This window comes from Larimichthys crocea, chromosome XX (assembly GCF_000972845.2).
Source record: "Larimichthys crocea isolate SSNF chromosome XX, L_crocea_2.0, whole genome shotgun sequence".
Classification (NCBI taxonomy): domain Eukaryota; kingdom Metazoa; phylum Chordata; class Actinopteri; family Sciaenidae; genus Larimichthys; species Larimichthys crocea.
In genome coordinates, this window is record NC_040030.1 from 5,919,344 (window position 1) to 5,941,094 (window position 21,751).

Genomic DNA, 21,751 nt, shown 5'->3' on the forward strand with positions numbered 1-21,751 from the left:
ACCTTTAGCCTCCTGTAGCTCGTTATTTGGTTTTCTACTAGTTTCATTAGATGATAACATGTCAGTGTTGTGTTTTGATGTGCATCATGTCTACGCAGCTTTCCAAGCTCCCCACAGGGAGCAGAGAGACATGATGTCCTTCAGCCAGGATGATGACTGACTGACAGGAAAGCCTGTGAAAAAAAAAAAAAAAAAGATAATTGTCCCTCTGCTTGAACTAAAAGTTTTTTATTTATATTATTCTGACAGTTTGTGTATCAATACTAAAGATAAAACGCATTTCTTCCTCTTGATGTAATTATGGAAGAAGAGAAGAATTCATAGATTTATTTTTGTTCTGTATGGTGTGTTCAAGTGCTGCGTGGACCGTAAGCACAAGCAGTGGGAGGTGTTGGGAGTTTCAGTGTAATTTTATTGTGGAAACATCAGACAGATAAACCACAGGTCACGCTGCTGGAGGACCGACACCGCTCTCCCACACTCAGTGTACAGTAAACACTCAGTTCTTTATGATTTCATAAATGGATGTTTCAAGTGAGAAAATTATTTTTGTATTCTGGCTGAATCAACACATAAAACTGCATTAATCAATATGTTTATAATAACAAAATGATGAAAATGTTTTGTGAAAGGCGTTGTTTGCTCGGCCTGAACCCACAGAGAATTATCAGCTGAGTCTGCAGCTCTGTGGACCTTTAGCCTCTTGTAGCTCATTATTTTGGTTTTTCAGTGTTGTGTTTTGTTGTGGCCAATAAATTCAGTCAATGCAGCTTTAAAACAGTTAACTAATGATGCTTCCTGGACATACCTCGTATGCTAGTATCCAAAATAGCTGCTCATTTCCTATAGAACAGTGTGAGATGTATGCACTTTACAGTGCCCTTAAAAAAATTCACTGCTCATTAAAGAGTAAACCACTGAGTCTGTGGTATTGTGAGTGAGTGATTTTGCCTATATTTGCACACAACGCATTCCCCCTGGAACACCAGATGCTTCAGTTTAATACATCAAGAGAACCTGTCAATTAGATCAATTTAAAGGGGTGAAAGCTTATAAATAGAAGCCATTTAGAGCTCACCCAAAGGGAGTCATGGACAGGGCACTGACTGGTAATGATGGGGTGATGATAGCAGAGAGACATAATGTCCTTCAGCCAGGATGATGACTGGCACAGGGAACCCTGTGAAGCAAATCCATCCCAGTGAAATTTCTGGATTATAACTTTGAGGTGGATTATTATATATATATATATATATATATATATATATATATATATAATTATATATATATTATATATATATATATATATACATATACATATATACATATTATGCAGACCAAAAGGTGCTGTACAGTCTGTACATTTACTATTTGAAACGAGCCCATTGGTACACTTTGAGCAGCCATCAAACCACATTTCATATATATATATATATATCTATATATAGATATATATATATAGATATATATATAGATATAATATATATAGATATATATATCTATCTAATATATATATATATATGTAAGTATATATAAACATGTGTACTACTACTAACAATAAAATGTATTTTACTCTCTTGATCATCATCTTCCATTCTGACAGAAATATATAGGCAATTATGAAAATTGAGATAAACTCATGGCTTTATTTATTTTTGTTCTGTATGGTGTGTTCAAGTGCTGCGTGGACATAAGCATAAGCAGTGGGAGGTGCTGAGAGTTTCAGTGTCATTTTATTGTGAAAACATCAGACAGATGAACCGCAGGTTGTGCTGCTGGAGGATCGACACCGCTCTCCCACACTCACATTTGAGTATGCCTGAAAGCAAAACAACGAGAGGCTGTCCCGAGAGGAAAAGAAAGATACAGAGAGTTTAGACGTGTTGCCATGGTAATAGCGAGGAAGAAGTATGGGTAGTTGTCTGAGAATAAATAAATAAATAAGTGGCGCCTATTTGGATGAGAGTCTCGCCTTCCTCTGAGACGTTCCCTCTAATAAGGCAGAGTGGGTACAGAACACACGCACACACTCACACACACACACACAAAGACACACACACTCAGTCACAGCGCATGAGGCAGTCCGATACACATGTACATATAACATGGTATAAATTCAGTAACAGACACGGTTGATTTTGGACTCATTCCTCAAAGGGTCACACATTACTGCACAGGTTGCAGCACAGCATCCACACCATCTGGCAGAAAATGAAGCTGCTGGAAAACACTCAGGAGACCAGAAGGTGTGTGACCTCTGCTCACTGAAGGAGGACATGCAAGATGTAAGGGCAACACAGAGACACATGAATCCTGACAGGCCCACTGAGCCAACAGTCACGCTAATGTGGACACATTTGGACAAATGCTGTTAGAATGTGATAAGCCTTCCGCCCACCTCCGCCTACACACATTTAACAAAAAAGAAAATGTCTTCCACTGAGCACGTTCATCACATTTGTTCTGTAAACAACAAAAAACTCTTTTGAAAAGGGCAGGAGATCACGTCAAAGACTGTTTCACCATATTACAACTTGGAACACATAATCAAAGGACTTTTGATTTTTCCGTTATGATGACACTCTACTCATAAAAGTAATTGCTAAGACCTGCTGACATGCCGACATGGCTATAACAAAATCTGATGGGGGAAACGAACACCCAAAACAAACTGACAGTTTAACTAGATGAGGAGGCCAACACTGACACTTTGTGACGGGCCACAAGCCAAAAGCAACATCCTAATGTGTCTGTCAGTCCAATGTTAATAATTAGAGATTGTACATATTTAAAGAGGATTTTACCTCACAAAAAATAAACAGCATAAACAGCAATTTAATTAGGATTAGGATCTGAAATTAATTTGTTAATTTTAATTATTATTATTATTATTATTTCGTGCTGGCAACATCTGGCGGGCCAAATCAAACCTTATGACAGGACAGCTGTAGCTCAGGAGGTGGAGCAGACTGTCCACTGATCAGATGGAGAATAATGACTGAAAAAATGGTGACAGGTATACATGACAGTGACACAGCTGTACAGGTCGACTAGGCTGTGTGAATGTGATTAGTGGTTTTCTGATGACCAGTTGTTACCTTGCATGGCAGCCTCTGCCATCAGTGTATACAGACCGAAAAGGTGCTGTACAGTCTGTACATATACTATTTGAAACTTTAGCCCATTGGCTACACTTTGAGCAGCCATCAAACCATCAATTCAGCTTGTTAACTTTACACATAGATGACAAAAATACCAGTAAAAATTCTTTACTCTCTTTGTCTACAAAGCTTTAAGTTTTAAACTATTACAGACCAACTTTTTAGTTCAACTACAGTGCTCACCATAGTTTCACCATAGCTTCTTTGTACAATGACAATGGTTTATTGGTGGCATGGCAGTGATCTCAGCAGTTGCTTTGGGGACGTACAGTGTTATCATAACTGTTACATGTGACTGCCAAAGGCCTACGTTTTAATAAAGGAAATCATTTAGGCAGGCTTCTTTACACGACTTCTGTGAGAACGTGAATTGTTGTTTACAGAGCAAGTGCAAAGACGATCAATGGGCTGCAGGTCAAGAATCTCAAAAGCTGATTACACGAGAATCAAATCAAGAATCTACAGTCTGTTTTTTTTCCATGTTTGAGAACAAAGAACAAAGACAAAAAGAAAAAAAACAATTCAGATGTGTCCACATATACTCGTGAATATGAACTGAAAGCTCTCTGTTGTATGCCAGTGCAGTCACATGGGCCTCAGCAGGTTCTTCACTGTGTGATATCGCAGTCAGTATGTAGGGGGATGAATGTGTGAATGGAGTTCTCTCCAGGTAAAATAACACATCCACAATGGTGTTACTGCATGTGTTCCATTTTGTGTTTTTGCTGCTGTTGCAGAGTGTACACTGATGTTTGTTTCCTCACACAATCTTTTCACCCGAGGTCCCAATCATTTCATAATTATACTGATAACTTATAACAGCCGAGCATGGGGATTTTTTGTTGAACACTCAGAAAAGGAACAAATAGTAACTCAGTATGTGTGTGTGTAGCCTATGTGTCTGTGTGTGTACACTTGCGTACCTATCTAAATGTGGACTTTGGCATTCTTACACATTCAACAGGGGACTGGATGCCAAAAGAGGACATTTTTCAGGTCCCCTGTTGGACATGCTTACCTGTACTGTAGGTGTACGAGTGTGTGTGTGTGTGTGTGTGTGTGTCAGTTTAGATGAAGGCCCAGGTGACCACAGAGAGAAAGCAGAATCTTGCAGTAGCTCTGTGTTGCTGTGAATGAAAGGCACAGAGAAACAAAAGTACCGCACAAACAGTGTGTGTGTGTGCGTGTATGCGTGTGTGTGGGTGCGCGCACATATATGTGTGTGAGGCAGCCGAGAGTAATGAATCGATCCAAACATGACAGTTCAAAATCAACAGCAGTATGAATGACATCATGTCTACATTGTACAAAAACATCCCGCACTGGGACTGTAGATATGTGAGAGATGAAACAGGCAGAGAATGAGAGAGACTGATCCGGGCTTTGTCCCTCTGTGCTGATGATGTTATAATAGTTTTGGTAAAATATATTTTCATAATTGGTGCCAAAAAGGAACCAAAATACATCTATTTGATTTTGACTTGATTTGTTTGGATGAGAAGAGTAATATCATATGTCTGCTCAATATAAAGATTGTGGAGAGTATAACATGTCAATTAGTGAACTCAAGATGTGCTGGGGGACAGATCTTTTTTTAGGTGACAGTGTCAATTAACCCACCACCTTGTTCTAGACCGAAGTAACTCAACAAATATCGACTGAATGTCATAAAATGTTGCTATAGTTGCTCCCCACAGGATGAATTATATTAACAAAGATCAGCATGCTAACACACTTATTCAGGATGGTGAACATTTATCCCGCTCCACATCAGCGATTTAATGCTTCGTGAGCTTGTTAGCATGCTGATGATATCAAGTTTGCTGTGCCTAAGTACAACTTGCTTCCCGTGCTTGCTTTCTGTGTTTCCAGTCTTCATAATTAAGCTAAGCCAACCAGCTTTAGGCTGCAGCGCCATATTTTTATGACAGCAGTATTAAACTTCTCACCAAACTTACCAGGTGTCTATTTCCCAAATTGTTGAACTTACTCTCTTTGATTGGTAATGATATTTGCACTACGCGTTATATATATATACAAATGTGCATAAATAACAAAATAAAGATATAAGCACAAATCACATCACCCACTTCTCCTCAGAAAAACAGCAAATATGTAATTCAGTCTAACAATAGACATCGTCCGAAAACAACATAAATATACCTGTTGGCTTGACTTAAATTATAAACTCTCATACAGGAGTAGGAGTAAACACTGGGCAGTGAACAGTCCTGGATTTATGTAGACTGGGGAGTTAAGAATAGGGACAAAAGTACTCAAAATGTGGTTGCTTGTTTTTGTCCAAGGCTGGGGCCTCTCACTGCTCAGGGATTTTTTTACCAGCTCTGTTTGCTTAAGCTGGCTGCCCTTTTCCTGCAGGGACGGCAGGGATCATTGCCACTGACTTGCTTCTGTTTTTGTTTTTTTTTCTATGCAGGAGGCCACTTTTGGAGTGAGGTGGGAGAGGAGAAAATAGAGCCTGGAGAAGAGAGGCGTCTGTAAATGGCTTGTTTGCAGGCTAAGGGGTCCTTTGTGTAATGTCCGTCTTCCATTCTGGAGGTTAAATGAGCAGTTTAAGCTGAGGCCCAGTCAGTGTGTTAAAGTGGAGAGGTGCTTTCAGCTGCTGAGTAAGATGATGCGTGGCATCAACGTCAGCAGGAGTGCTAATGTGCAAGCCGTGTGTGTGTGTGTATATTTGTGTGCCTGTCCCAGCAGGAGACTGTGCTGAGAATACAGCCATTGTTTCTGCAGGAGGACAGCCAGGCTTCAGGCCAGGCCAGTAGCTTTTCTCCTTTATTAGAGCAAAATGTCTACATGGGGATGAAAAAAGAATGACGCTGTTCTCTCATTACAACCCATACACACAGGCATGTGCACACATGTACAGTAATAATAATATTAATAAAACTACAAGAAGAGGTTTACAGCTAAAACATCCACCAGAATTTGTCCTGGAGGAAATATGTATTTATAACTATAATTTAAAAACTTTTGGCACACCTATCAGTTATGCTAACATGGGGTCACTAGACACAACCTTATGTTGAAGTGGACCTGGAATTACAGTATGAGCTATCAAGTAAGGTACAGTACACCTGACTATTACTCTTGCATTGCAAAGCTGTATGTTTTCCAAAATTACTTTGCGGTGGTGTTCCAAGTAGTTTATTATTAAACTTCCAAAAGGTCGGGGTTTAAAAAAACAAATGGTCATTATTGAAGTAGCTCAAATGCATGAGAATCAAGTGCAACGAAGAAATGCATTAAAAAAATAAAAAAAACATTGAAAAATGATGTGTACCAAACACCAGGCGTAGATCTCCGAGTCTCTCACAGCTATTTTGGCACCAAATGTTTAACAGGAAATGGAAAAAGAACCCATAAATATCTGATGATCTCAGACACAGAAGGACAAAGCCATGGGCTGAAATGTACCGTACACCATTTATAAATTAAAATGCTGTGATGCATTAATAATGTATCGGATGCAGGTTGTGAAGGATAAATCAACATGACAAAACAAAACTCTTAACAATAGTTCAACTTTTGAAATTTCCTAAAATGTACATCAGCCCAGGAAGAAAAAAAAAACCCAAAACATCTTTCTCTCTTTAATCAACAAAGCAAATTAAATAATCTTTTGTTATTGCTGCTCGCAGCAATGCTTCATAAGACAGTAAAAACAAAAATAAGCAAGAAGGATAATCTTAATTTACTGAAACACGTTTGGTCGTGAAGTAGGGGCTCTATGCCCTGGTTATGTCCTCTGAGCCCCTGTTCGGGCATGATGGGGCACGGCAGAGCGGGGTTATGAGATCCAGTGCTTTCACAACCACACAGGCTGTCTCTCTCCTTTCAGGTTAAACTTGTCACTCACAGCTGCTGCACCCACTCAGGTGGGAGCATCGTGTGCCTTTCTAACCACATCCTGTAGCGTGTTGATGCTTGGTGTTTCAAGCAATGATTTATTAAGCTCTACCACACTTTACTGCTTGCAACAAGACTTTCTGTTTTCACAGGGTTCTCAGGTTGTAACACACAAGGTCCCTTCTGCCAACATCATAATAATAGAGACCAGTGACAACTTGTTTAGTTACAACTGTTGGCTGAGGGCCGTGTTGCCACAGTTACAGTTGTAGAGGTCTTGGGAGTGAAGTCAGTAGCCAGTAGCCATCTATTACAGGGCGTCCTTAAGTCGGTGATGAGCCAGTTTCCCTCTGAAATGTATAAATCTGATGAGGGCAAGGGTGATGGGTGCTAACACACTACGGTGATAGCACAGCAAAGGAGATGAATTGTGTTTTACAATTTGACGGAGTTTCTCTACCATTCAGGGGGAGGAGGAGATAAGCTTAGCTCCCACGATGCATTGGGGTCAGGGCGCGTGCGAGGCCGCTGTTTGCTTTGTAGAATCTGAAGCAGCCTAATTTGTCAGCAGTTTGTTTAAACACATAGGGAACATCATCAGAATCCCTCTTCAAGTCCGTCCTCTGAGGATAAGTTCCCCTTTTAAAACACCTTGAAGACCTGCTTCACCCACACATTTTAGTCTTTGCATGCGTTTGGTTCATTTAGCCCACGTTCTCATCCAATCAGCTTTCCCTGTATCACACAGAGATGACTGGACATCATTCACCTTATGCCCAGCGAAGCACGCATTACCTTTCTTTCTTTCAGCACCTGTTTCTGTCTAATTCAGACCCCACACCTGCGTATGACAGTTTTTTTTAAAATCAAGTTTGCTTCCAAAAAATTCCACCCTTCACTCATTTTGTTGCCTCTCTCTAATGAAGGAAGCCATTCTCAGAGTTCCAGCTCTGTCCTCCATTAGTCCAGCCGGAGGTAGCTGGGTGTGGAGTAGTTGAACATGAGGAAGTCCAACTTGTAAAGTTGGTAGAGTTGGATCTGCTGCTGAGTGCTGATATTGCTGAAGAACTGGGCTGTCATGGCATCTGTGGTACGAGTGGACTTGGCGTAGCTCGGGAAGCGCAAGGAGTCGCCAACACCCACCAGCCTCAACACGTAATTTGCGTCATCTTCCAGTGTCTCGTACTTGCCCACCAGGTCATAGTGGATGTGACATGGATGACAAAGCTGGTAGACGGTCTGCCAGTGCTCGTTGAGTGGGCCATCACGTTGCGTGGCCGGATCCACCAGGTACTCAGCAAATTCTTTGAATTTGACATCAGCCCCGTTGAGCAGGGCGTCCTGGGTGGCATTCTTGCGGTAGCGCCGGATGATACGGGTGCCAAACCGCTTGTGAAAGGATGAGTTGTACTTTAGGGTGAACTTGTTGCGGTATGCGGAGACCAGCCTCTCAAAAGGCTCACGAACAAAGAGGAACTTGAGGTAGTTCTTGAGGCGGTGGTTGATCTCAGCAATACTGTACTGGTTCAACGTCTTCAAATTGGAGGGAATGTGGGCTTCATTGGAAGGTATTTCCATTGGGTCACTGTGGAAAAAAGGCACAAGGACAGTGAGGAACAGTCAAACGAATGATATACTTTCATGTCCTTGTATCATGACAAGATTTCAGTGTAATGAGGGCGGCATGCAGGGATACTGTACGTGGAGCAATGCATTTAAAAAGGGATTACATGGCACCTGAGAGTGTTAGGTGTTTATTTAACGATCTGTGAGGCACTAGACTCACCTGTATTTGCCCCGTCCTGTGAGCACCATCATGACACGTTTCCAGTTGGTACAGGCCACCTTGGGGACATAGCAGTAGATAAGCTCATGATCCTCATCCACAACAAGGTGTTTGAGGTCTCCGGGTGTCAGGACTTTGCGCTTATGGCTGGATGCACTGTAGACCCGACAGGAATCTACTACCTGATCCCTCCTGGCCTGGTGGAGGACGGCTGCCCCGGACAACTCCGACTAGTCAGGGGAAGATAGAAAAAGAGGGATTGGGAGAGAGAAAGAGACATTGTGGTGAAATGTAAACAAAAGGCAGGAGGTAACTATAGCATATGAAGATCTGACACATTTGACTTTCTAAACATTTGTTAAACCACACTTAGCCAGTTTAACAATGCAAATGAAATAAATATAATTTCTTGCTTTGATAAAAATATAATTTTGTAGCTCATTCAAGGAATAGATAGATACACAGTTTTAGGGTGTTAACCAAGTAACCATAGCGACTGTACTTCAACATGTCTGATTTACATAGTCACTAATGAACCAAGCAGAAGCTAGTAGAAGCTAGTTGTGGCATCAAAGTGAGTTGCTTTGGTATGCTGTGTAATATATAAAACCAATTATATTGGTTAGGTTTCACAGTACACTGAAAGTGTATTACAAAATATAGCCATATATGGAAAAAAGTTTAGTTTTTGAGGTGAATCTTTTGTTCTATATTAATGCTTTTTTTTTACAGATCACAGATTTGTGACAAAATTGTTAACTCTCTCTATAGAACTTTGATGTCTTTAGATATGTTTTATATTCTTTATGTGTTACTATATAATTTCCAGTGTAAGGATGCACTGTGCCAATAAAGCACTCTAAAATGAAAGAAACTGAACCAAAACACTAAGAGAGAGAGAGAGAGAGAGAGAGGCAGAGTGATAGTGAGAGAGTTATTAATCTCAGCCTTTATTATCATACTCATCTCTTTATTGACTATCTTTTTCCCCTATCTGAGTCGTTCCACAGACTGCGAGAGAGATTAGTCCATGGGTATGGAGGAAAATAATGATATTGCAGGATATTACAGATATTGAGTCTTCAATATGCACAGATCCAGTCAGCAATCATTCATCTCAGGCATATTTCATATTCACCATGACACTTATGATGAAGTGGACCCTAGCAGGAGGGAAAGGAGGAGGAGGCTGGGGAGGAACTGAAAGAGTCTGAAAGCAGAGAGAAGCCTGGGGGTTTTGCATATCTGAAGGGCAGGAATGTTTTCTTATGCCTCTTGGTTATTTTTCCTCTGGGTCTGAATTCCCCTCCAGGGCAGTGGCCCCGGATTCCTTGTGGAATCTAAATTGATTGTACTGTGGACTGCATCTTTACTGCTCCATCCCACTCACAACAAGTGTGGCCTTTCAGTGGAACACTGGCCAGGGCTGGGAGGGAGGGAGAGCTGCTGACATGAAGTGCTGAAATAACTCAAGGACCACCAACAAACGCCATACATGAAAACAGCTTAACCAAAGAAGTTTGTATGTGTTTCTTTTTGAAGTCACTCTTCATGCATCCAAGTGGGCAATTCATCACGCACACTGCTTGCTACAAGAAGCCTCGGAGGAAACCAATCTTTTACACCTCTTTTTAAATCTGATTACAACACACGTGTCGTGTAGCAGTCACAAAGGAAACCCTTGACTTTAAAATCAGAGGTATTTCTGAGAAATCATGCCTGTAAAAGGCATGTTTCATAGTCCGTTACTTTCTCAAGAAGCTCTGTTGGATAAGTCATGTGGGGATACAGGCCATAGGTCCATGCTCTCTGTCTTTATGTCCATGACAAATCAATAAGATGAAGAGGTGGAGGGAAGGGTTGTTTTCCCACTGCAAATTCACACCAAAGCAATACATAAAGCAAAAACACTCTCATTAATATTTAAAGATACTAGAGGCATCTCGCTATGTTAGAAATGATTCATCTTTTTGTTTTGAAAAAGTGTGTTTGTTCTGTGTTTCTGTGTGTGTTATAAAGCATCATTTATTGTTATATTCATTAAATAAGCGCTGCATAGTCTGCAAACTGCCCTAAAATTGATCCAAAAATAGAAAAGTGACACAATTTATATTGTTGAGTATATCTAACAGTCTGGATTGATTTTACTCCACAATTCTGCAGACTCCTATGGATCACGTATGGATCTTTGCACCACCAGACAAAGCTTTATGCGGACAACATGTTTATCTTCTTCCCACAAGATAACAGCGTGTGTGCACAGCATATAATTCTTCTCAGAAAAATGTCACTCTTTGGCACCACGCACAGTATGAATCTTCTGCCAACAAGATAATAACTTGCGTGCACAACAAGTGAATCTTTCCACAAAAAACAACTTCCTAAATAACACCATCCAGATCTTGTTCACATAAATTGTGCCTAAAACAATATCTTATTTCAATATGATAATATCTCATATCTTATTAATATCTTGGTTATATAATCTCTTTCCAATTGTTAATGATTTCTCATAACAGATTATTTTCTTAGAAGTTTGTCCTCAGAACTTTATGCAAATCCTGATTTCCCATCTCCATCTTGTTACCTTCTCTATTGCTTTTTCAGACCTGGCCCATCCGTCACAACAAGCAGCCCTTTAAAGTGTTTTGAGGAAAGTGTAAATTGACAAAACATGATGGATTTTTGACATTTCTGTTCAGGAAGAAGGCTTTATTTTGCACCCCTCCCACTTCTTTTCACTTTGTCTGCTCTCCACTTCTCTGTATTCACCATCAAAGCCCGCTAAGGCATAACAGCACACAGCAAATAGCAGCTCTTTGTTGATGAAAATCTTTTCCTTTTTCTATCTGCTCAGACATCAAGCTATGATTCACACAAATGTTGCAGTGAGTGTGCAGCCCTTCATCCCAGAGGAGGACATATGCTGTAATTAACATGGGAGAAGGAGACAAGGGAGGAAATCTTGTCATCTCCTGCTTTGCCTCATTGTTCCCCTCTTTATCTCTCTTCTTTCCACAAGATTACTTTCTGCCATTTTATCTCCTCGTCAACCAGCTCAGTCAAGTCTCTTGTGCAGTTTCGATGAAAGGGTGAGCATGAGAGGGAGAAAGCGGAGGAGGAGATGAGAGAGGCGATAATGTCGATACAGTCTGAGAGGAAGCCGTGATGAAGAGCGCTGACCTCTGGCCATGTCAAGCCATTCCCATGGGAGAGCAGATAGCGTTTCTTGTGATTTGCTTGCACATTACCCCCTTTAATCCCCCGTGGACATGAACTAGTGGGTCAGCATCGGATAAGTGCTAGCTGAAGTCATAAAACCACAGCTCTGAAACTAGTTAGCAGCTTCACATGATATGGTCAATTTAGTTTGATTTCTTCCGATTGGTCAAAATCCCAGAAGGGCCTCCAACCTTCAACTCAGCAGTTTTTCTGTGCAGCTGCTCTACATGATGAATCACTTAGCATTACAGACGCTATATATACATTAAAATGAGAAGTTGAGTGCGTGTGTGATATTGCACTCTCTGTTTGTACCTGCATGCATGTGCTCTGGAAAACTGCCTAATCAAAAGTGGGAGGAAATACAAAGTGGTGGAGGGGGACAGAAACCCCTTACGCATGCATTTAAACCTAATATCGCCACAAAAAGCCATTATCAGCACTGTGTATGCAAATAGAAAAATCTCTATTTTCTTATCTCCAGATGTCGGGAGTAGCTCAAGACGAGCCCATTCTACATTCATGACAACGTTCTTTTCTTTTCTCGGCACACGTGTTGTTAAAAAGTGCGAGAAAGTGATGACAGGGGATTATGGGGATTCTGTTTCCATATTTCAAGTCTTAATTTCCTTGCCACGGCGGTATTATTCTCACTGAAAGTTGTTATGTGTTTGAAAAATGATCTGAGAATCAGCATCAGTGTGGTAGACGCTTCCTCCTGAACTGCTGATGGTTGCAGAGAAAAGAAGATAGAGAAAGGGAGCCAGCAGGAGATTAGAAAAGGAAGGATGGTCATTTCATTTTTTGCAAAATTGTTGGGGAAATAGAACCATGAAAATACAATATCAACTGAAGTGTATCTTGGATTACAAAGTAATGAGGCCATAACATATAGTCTGGTACTGACACTGTTTTGGGAACACCGTTTCTAATACTAGTCACTGTACTTAAAGGAACCCTGTAGATTTTGTGACCATAAATAGTGCTAGCAATGGATTGTATGCATATGCACAAACATGACATGTGATGCAATACACATTCTGTCCAAAGCTTTCATGTTCTTCCACTAACTGACTAGTTGCTGGTTGGAATAAGAGTTATTTTGAAAGTGTAGCTAGTAGAGATCCAAGCTACTCTTCACTAGACGAAGTTAAACTACATGCTAAAAGTAGCCAGCTACATTACAAGCTTCTGATGTACTGAAGTTCATCCAGTGACAGGTCAGCTTCAGGTCCTGATTACACCACTAGACTAAAAGTGATTTTCTTTCTATGTGGGCCTGTTTCCAGACATTTTTAAATCATCCAGAGACAGAGGAGTGTAAATACCTAGAAAGCAGCACCAGCATATAAACAGGGCTGCACAATTAATTGAGGAAATTGAATAAATTCTACACACTGGACCTTTAAACCAGCCCGCTCTACTTAGTCAGCAGTCAGTTTCAAACTTTTTACTAGCTATGGCAATGTTGGCCTCTCTGTTAGTCAGCTGGTCCCCTTTGATCCAGGTCAGAAAAATCGAAACAAACAGATTAAACATTTTGTACAGATATTCATGTTCCCCAGATGGTGAATTCCAAAGACGTCAATGATCACTGGACTGTTTCTCCTGTGCCACCACAACATTGACATTTTGATTGGATTGTCATAAAATTTCAGAATGACTGACTAATATTTTGGTTTATGACTAAGGCTGCATTAGAACTGACTATAGCTCTGCATGGAAAACATGGCTCTCTAATTCATTTGAATGAGAGCAGCCATGTTTTGCACACAGGGGTGCCAACACAAAGGGCTTTGGCAAAACAGCACAGGGTCATTGGGTGGAAAAGTTGAACCTGGCTCCACTTTTGCTGCAACACAACGGCATCAAGCAATGAACAATCAAACACATGCGAGCACACGTTCCAGGTGGATTACTTTGTGATTTCAAAGCTATACTCCGGCTGTTCTTGCAGTCGTCACAATAAAAGATTAAATAGTTGTTGGCATGAAAAATTGCACAATCCTTTGCAGTGTTTTTGGCATCTGATAAATCTTGAAAATGCATGAATCTGTTACTCCATCTGGACTCTCTGTATCAAATATCATCTCTCACTGTTGCCTGAAGCAACACGCCTCCACCCATGCAGCCCCCCTGCTGTTTTCAGTCTGAACACCAATTTATTCTTGTTTTTCTCCTTCAATAGAAAAAAATATAACACCTAGCAATGTAATGTTTGGTTGTGCTACCCCATTACTCAGTGGAAAAGGAAAAGAAATAGCTTGCTACTGGAAACATTACATAAGTTTGAAATAGGAACTCTTCCCTCAAGCTAATGGGTTACTTAACTAGTTAAACTAGTACTTACAAATATTTTATGAAATGCCTTCAATGCATGTGTTAGATGCAAAAAAAGAAAGAAGGAAAAAGAAACTCTACAGTGTAGTTTTAATGGATACAGGGTGCACACTGAAAGAAGTTTGTGGTGGGCAAAGAGGGTCAATAGCAAATATTTACCCAGATTAATGTGGCCATTGTGAAATCACAATACAGAATATGTTGAAATGATGACAACTAAGAATAATGGCTCCAAGACTAAAAGCGACTAAAAGTCATATTGAGCTATCTCCAAGTGTGTTACATTCACACTTTGAATTAGCATACATATGAAAACAGCTTTCTGTTGATAATTTATTCCTCAGAACTTGAGAAATATGTTTTAAATACTGTTGGGGAGAAAATTAGATGCTAATGCAATGTGATTTGTAGTTCAGAGAGTCATCAGAACACTTTTAGTTTAATGAAAATGCCTGAAACATTTTTTTAAAAACTTACTGCAATTTAAACACCGCAGCAGCCAATACTGCTATTTAGATATATCCTCAATTAATTGTGCAGCCCTGTTTATATGCTGGTGCTGCTTCCTAGGTATTTACACTCCTCTGTCTCTGGATGATTTGAAAATCACTCGTCTGAGACAATTAGTGAATTCACGCCCCTAATGTCCAAAGTGTAGGTGAAAGCAAAGTGCTGCAGAAGTAATTCCCCTCACTCCAGGCTGGTAATGTTGTGATGTTGGAGGCATGCTTTCTTCTCTCCTCCATTTTGTCTCCTAAAACCTGATCCTTCTGTTTGCGCATCACTTTCTCTCCATTCTTGCTAGCTGTGAAGTCAACTAAACAAAGATCAATAGCATTCATCAAAGCTCCTCTCTCTCTCACTCTCTCTCTCTCTATCTCTATCTATCTCACACACACACACACACACACACACTGAGCACTAAAGACAGTCTGTCTCTCTGACCCTCTCTGCTTACAGACTGGCATTCATAGAGCAGGAATAAAGCTGCCAGTGTACCACAACTGTACCAAACACACACACACACACACACACACACACACACACACACACACACACACACACACACACACACACACACACACACACCTGATTTTCAAGTGCGTAATGCTTCATCTGAGTCTCTGTAAAAGGCAACAAGGCAAGGCCCTTCCATAAAACTTTGACAATGCTGACAGTTTATGAGGCGGATTCATCCTTTCCACTGGGGCCGGCGTCAAATTAACTTTCCATAATGTCATTTATGAGAAGTTGGACCAGCATAGGGGGACATGCCAGCCCCTTGACCACTCGCACCCACTGCGACACGGAAAAGACCTGAGGAAATGTTTCTTTACCTTTATTTATCTGGGGAAATGACTGAGAACACATGCTCTTTTCTCATTCTTTGGAATGCCCTGCTTCATATTCATGCAGCTCCACACACTCATACCTGGAAAAAGCTCAGTACAACCACAGACGTCTGAGGGGAGAAATGTGTTTAAGGCAACTCAAGGTAATAATTTGCACAACTTTTATTAAAAACCAGAGCAACAACAACAGAAAACAAAATACAAACTTCATCTAGGGCAGCATTCAGATTATATAGGAGAGACTTACTATCTATCTATCTATCTATCTATCTATCTATCTATCTATCTATCTAATGGCATTTAGAGGATGAACCCCCACTCAAATGAATGGAAAAACCTGTGTTTTTGCTGCAATCCTGTCTGAACGTGGCCTTAGCATGTTTCAAACTATACCACATTCATGAGGTTAAACTGTACCAGTATCTTCCAACATTTCTGTCACAGACAATCGAGCAGTGCAAGCAACAATTCCCATTTTGAGTGAATGCATCATGAAAATCAATGCTGTGCCCTCGTGTGTTCCAAAGAACAGCTACTGCATCTGCATACCTCACTTTTAAGGTTGCTTTTCAGTTTTCTGCCTACTGCTTAACAAGAACTGTACAAGCTAAACATGTATGTGTGTTTCTGACAAGTGGTGATAGAAGTTAACATTGTCCTTAATGTCTATTCACTGCACATTATTTCCTTCTTCCATAAACCATTTCAGTGTTTCATTAATGACTTCCAACATCTCAGGGAAGGTATAATTTAGTTTAATTAAGTTATTGAACTGGCTTCATTTAAACCAATTTATGTTTTCATTTACACTTAGCTTGTGCAAGAGGCTGCTGGGATTGAAACCATCTACCTTGCAGTCACAAGACCGCTTCTCCAACCTTGAGACAACCCCAATTTTTTTTAAAAAAACAGCAAAAAATAGCATCCTTTAAAGCAGTGAATCTACTGATTCATGATTTTTGAGCTGATGCATGTTATGTAAGGGCACTGCAGGGAGGCCGTGAATGGACACAGTGTGTATGCCGGGGGATAAACTGCACCGAGGTCAACGAAGCCAAACAAACATGTAAACACACGCAGACATACACAATACAAGGTACAAGGTTCATTTATTTATTGTTCTGGAACACGGGGTTGTAAAATGAAATGCAATTTGTTGTACAATTTGTAGTCTCTTTATGCTGGTCACAGAACAAAATGATATAAATGGAAGAATTATAAGTCACAAAAGTAATTACTTATGCTTGAGTGCAGAGGATGAATCGAGGAGTCTCACAGATCTGTGCACGCACCTCACCTCACTGATGCGTTGTTGATGCTTTGCAGTGATGTTCTGAGTGATTTTAATTAACCGCTGCAGAACCCTCCAGAGTCTTGAGCTGTACAGCATTTTGTGATGTTTCCAGTCGGGATGCTTTCTAATGCTTCCTCTATAAAAGTTAACAGGAACTTGGAATTTTGACTTTTCTTAAGAAAGATTCTTTGTGATGCTGATTCCCAGGAACCTTAACTGTTCCTCTCCCTAAGTCGTCTCCACTGATGTAAACAGGGCTGTGTGTCTTTTCTCTACATCCTATCTCTTCATCTTATCAATTCAACAATCATCTCTTTGGTTTTGTTGACATGGGCAGCAAGTTGTTGCCTGCAAGACTGTTTCTCACGATATGAAGTAATCACTGATTGAAATCCATCTCATGATGCTGGTGGTGCCAGCTTCAATTTCAACAAAGGTCTTTTCATGGCACGGAATGCAGTCATGGGTGTACAGTGTGAACAGCCCTGAGGTACTCCATTGCCGAGACTAGTGGAGGAGATGTGACTGCCAGTCTGAAGTGTCTGTTTGTTTGTGAGGAATCCCAATATTGCCAAGTTTGCCAGTTTCATGGGAATGATTTTGTTGAATACTGAGCTGAAATGAACAAACATCAGTGTGGTGTGGAGGGCAGATGAGGACCTGTTGGTTCTGAATGCAAACTGTTGAGGGTACAGGCTGGCTGGGATGTTGCCTTTGATGTGCTGGGCAACCCGTTTGTCAAAGCACTTCATCAGAATGGGGTGCCACAGAGCAGACATTGGAGATGTTTTAGGTACATATTAAAAATGTCAGTAATAAGCTAATTGGCACATGTTTTTAGCCCAGCAGCTTTACTCATATACACTGTCAGCAGGTTTCTTCTCATCTTACCACAGTGTTGTGTTCTTAGGTCAAGTGCAATAGTTTGATCCTGGATGTTATAATGAACCAGGTCTCTAAAGATGTGGGCACAATAGTTTCTGATTTCATGTTGCTGAGTTAGACTGAATCTTATTTCATCTATTTTATTTTCCTGCAACTGGACATCAGCCAAAAAGTAGGCTGGACAGTGGAATAACCTGAGGTACAAGCTGGGTTAGCTCAGCTCCTGCCTCTCTGATCGCAGCGATTGTGGTGGGGTTTCATCCAACCGATTTGGCAGAGTTGTTGGAAGATGCCCACGGCAGTGAATGTATCAAGGTCAACTACACTTAATCCCTGTGCTTCCTTTTCCAATAGTGATGAGAGCACCTTTGTCATGATCTTCAGTGATGGAGGCAAAAAGTAAATCAAAAATGTAGCAAAGATTGAAGCAGCTACCACCGCTGCATCTGCCTCTTTTACTATGTAAAAATGTGATGGCATTTGCGGCATTGCTGTTTCCTTCTCAGTAGTAATTATTGCCAATAATAATCACAAAATATTTCAATAATCCCAATATTTCCATTGTAGCCAAAGTCAGATATAAGTGAGACAGTGTTGCCTACCAAACATATGATGGGAGTGTGTATTGTTTTACCTTCAGCACTTCAGGGACGGTTGTCTGTAAAAGCTGCAGTGAAACCTCAAGGCTACAGATGCCTAAAGGTACTGTTAACAGACCATCTTTAAAAATTTACTAGCGGAGGTTTTAATGGGGAGTTTTTAGTGCCCCGGGATGGTCTTTTCCACCTTGACAAGGATATCACTCTGAGAAGAAGTGCTGAATGCTGGGTTTTCTTTTTAATGTAAAATGTTTCATTTAGAATTAACAGGACTAAATATTAGAGTTTAATATTGTTGATCAATCACTTCAGTCTTGCCTTTAAAGAACTAAACTGGTAGAGTCTGACTAAGTAGTGAAATCGGTTGAAAGCAGCATTTCAGTGATTTAGTATTGTACTGCCATAAAGTTGGAGGACTCACAGGAGGGAGATGAAAGAAGGAAATGAAAGCTAAAGCCCAGATATTACTCTTAGTGCCCCTTTTATGTATTGCTATGATCAAAACTAGTACAGTCTTGGGCCTGTATGCCTTATGGTTGAACACTACTGAAATTGGCTCTTCTCATGTTCAAAGGCCAGAGGAGCGTTCAGAGCAGAAGGCTTTCTGAGCTGATATGAATCAGTGAAACCCATGAAATACCATCTTTCCTTAACCCTAACCATTAAACCCCAACACTAATTACCCACATTACATATAAACTTACATCAGCTCTTCTCCTTTGACTTTCTCACTAATCCCACAGTTGTTTACACGCCATTCAGTTGTGTTATAGCTGTGCAGATGGCGATGACGTCTCTCTCTGTCTCCTGATAATTGTTCATGTAATAAATATATTTTATTTGTTGTGCTGGATCAAGGCTCGAACTGAAAGACTGGCTCTGCACAATGCAGTCTCAATCGTTAACTGCTGTATTTATCCAGATGGCAGTAGCCGGTGCAGGTCTTGCTTCTTAAATGCATCAATCTGGTTCACTATTATGGGATAATTAACATGTGAAGAAGCTTGTGCTTTCTGAACATTGGCTGTATGGGTATAATTGGTGATGTCATGGCAAAAGAAACATTATTTATACTATGGCTTGGATGAATACTTGATGGTCTGATCATGATTTTTGGAGCTGATTGCTGGAAGCAGTAATGGCCATTACTAATAACTGATCATGGGGTCTAATGAAAGCTTATAATTTATGGTGAAGCATGATTTCTTTAGCTAATTAAGACATTTTAAAGTATCATAATTTGACAACTTATTTATTGGCAGGCAGCATGTTCCACATATTTCATTCTCTCTCTCTGAAACAACTTAATTTTGACCATTTTGATTCTGCGTCAGCTTATTTTCGTGTTTACTCACAAACTGTTTTAATCTTCTGCTTTCTTAAAACTAATTTCACAGTCTCAAATCATGACCGAGTTTGTGCTCATTTCTTCTTCTTCTTTTTAAAATGAACTGCTTCACAAAATACTGAGCTAGATTTGGATGGAGGAACTTTGCAGCTGTTGACTCGTGGTCTTGTGGTTTTACTGCGAGCTGAACTCTCCTGTCCTCTCTTTATTTTCTCTGCTGAGACGATGAATATCCACACAGGTGTTATACTCTATAAATAAATACTATATAAAAGTCTGCATATAATAACACTACTAGAAAGAAGTCCACAAAAACAATCACTGAGTGAATGAATACTGTGGTATTGTTTTCTGCTTATAGGGTTGATTGAACATCCTGCTTTCGTAACCTTAAGGATCATACAAGAATATAGCATAATTTAGTCCAATAATTACTTCTGTTTGGTTTTAGTTTAGTTTATCTGCACAAGAATGCAAAGCAAAATATATACAAAAATTCATAAGATGCATGAATTCTGAATTAAGTCATTTGATCAGATATGATGGATACAGTATGTAGCAGCCTAAACAATCCTGCAGTACATGATGAAAGAAAACTGAGACTATAATACAAAGAGAAGTTTTTTCTCCAATTCATCTAAAACAATTTTAAGTACATTTCTGAAGACTGAAAATCTATTTGCAGAAATGTCACCACCTTTAGTTTCATTGAGTTATTGTGCAATGCTGCAGTTGTGAGCAGGGACTGTTTTGAATTCCTGGATCAGATTTTCCAACACTCTGGCCTCTGGATTGATCGCTTGTAAAAAAGCATTTTGAAAACCATCCATCTCTCGCAGCTGTACAACCACAAAATTCATCATAATGCAACTTTGATACAAAACAAAACACAATGACCGGTTTGAACAGCTGACGCTGAACTATAAACACATAAACATGTAAACACAGGATGAGGTGAGGTGAATGAACTCCGCTGTGGTCACCTCAGGGTAAATCTCCAGGGTATGTGACACCTGGGTAAGCCTGACTCTCTCTGTCCCACGGTAACATTAAACCTGTAACCTGAGCTCGGAGACATGCCTGCTTCCCAGGGGAAAGTTAGCCCGCCTGTGAATGCACCACCGAACCAATGATAAACATTTACAGTGCCTTTTCTTTCAGTCTGACCCGTTACGCTTAAGTGGTGCTGTGAACAGCAGGACAGTAGAAGAAGAACTTGCCCTAAATGTTGCAGCTGCACACTGTACAGTATGTGGTAATATGTGTTTACTGTACGTGCAACGTGTGTGTACTTGCATATCTGAAAAAAACACATACTTTGTATGCATGTGTGCATGTAGAACCACTTGTGTAGACACAAGTGTGTCTCTAAGTGTGTATATGTGTGTGTCAGTGTATCTCAAAGAGAAAAGTGGGGGTATAATTATAGCACCACAGACAAGATAATGACAAACTGCTCTGACTTTCCCTCAGAGCCATCAAAGTTTCTCTTTCCTTTCATGAGCACTTTACCCTTTTTTCTCTCTGCATAGTGTGTTTTACCCCCCAGGGAGCAAAATCAGAGGAAAGAACGCAGTAAAAAGGGGGTAAAAAGTGTAATGGATTTCTTTTTTTCACACGGCAACTGTACTTTTAAAATCTGTTCACAGATTGGTTCCTTCAAATGGCAGCGAGAATGAGTGTGACTCTTTTAGCTTTGAAGGCCATTACCCAGAAGTCATGTTCTGTGATGTCACTTCATTTCAAAGCAAGCTGGTACAAAAAAAAAACAACACGAGGTTAGTGATGTATTGTTTTTCTGTTGCTCAGCACAAATACATAACTTAAGATTTGGATTTGACACACTGGATATATAATTATGGTGCAAGTTTTGACTTATTGTCAGCCTCCAGAAATG

At 40.2% G+C, this 21,751-nt stretch overlaps 1 protein-coding gene across 2 annotated transcripts in view; it reads right to left on the reverse strand.

Annotated features, from left to right (window-relative positions):
- Positions 1–1,603: 1,603 nt before the first annotated feature.
- Positions 1,604–21,751, reverse strand: part of chst11 (carbohydrate (chondroitin 4) sulfotransferase 11) — an 88,999-nt gene continuing 68,851 nt past the window's right edge. For both annotated transcript variants that reach the window (XM_010736908.3, XM_010736907.3), the window contains exons 3-4: positions 8,815–9,044; positions 1,604–8,613 (exon numbers count right to left, since the gene is read on the reverse strand). In XM_010736908.3, coding sequence (XP_010735210.1) covers positions 7,989–8,613; positions 8,815–9,044 — 855 coding nt within the window. In that variant the 3' untranslated portion in view covers positions 1,604–7,988. The remainder of the gene's footprint in view (positions 8,614–8,814; positions 9,045–21,751) is intronic.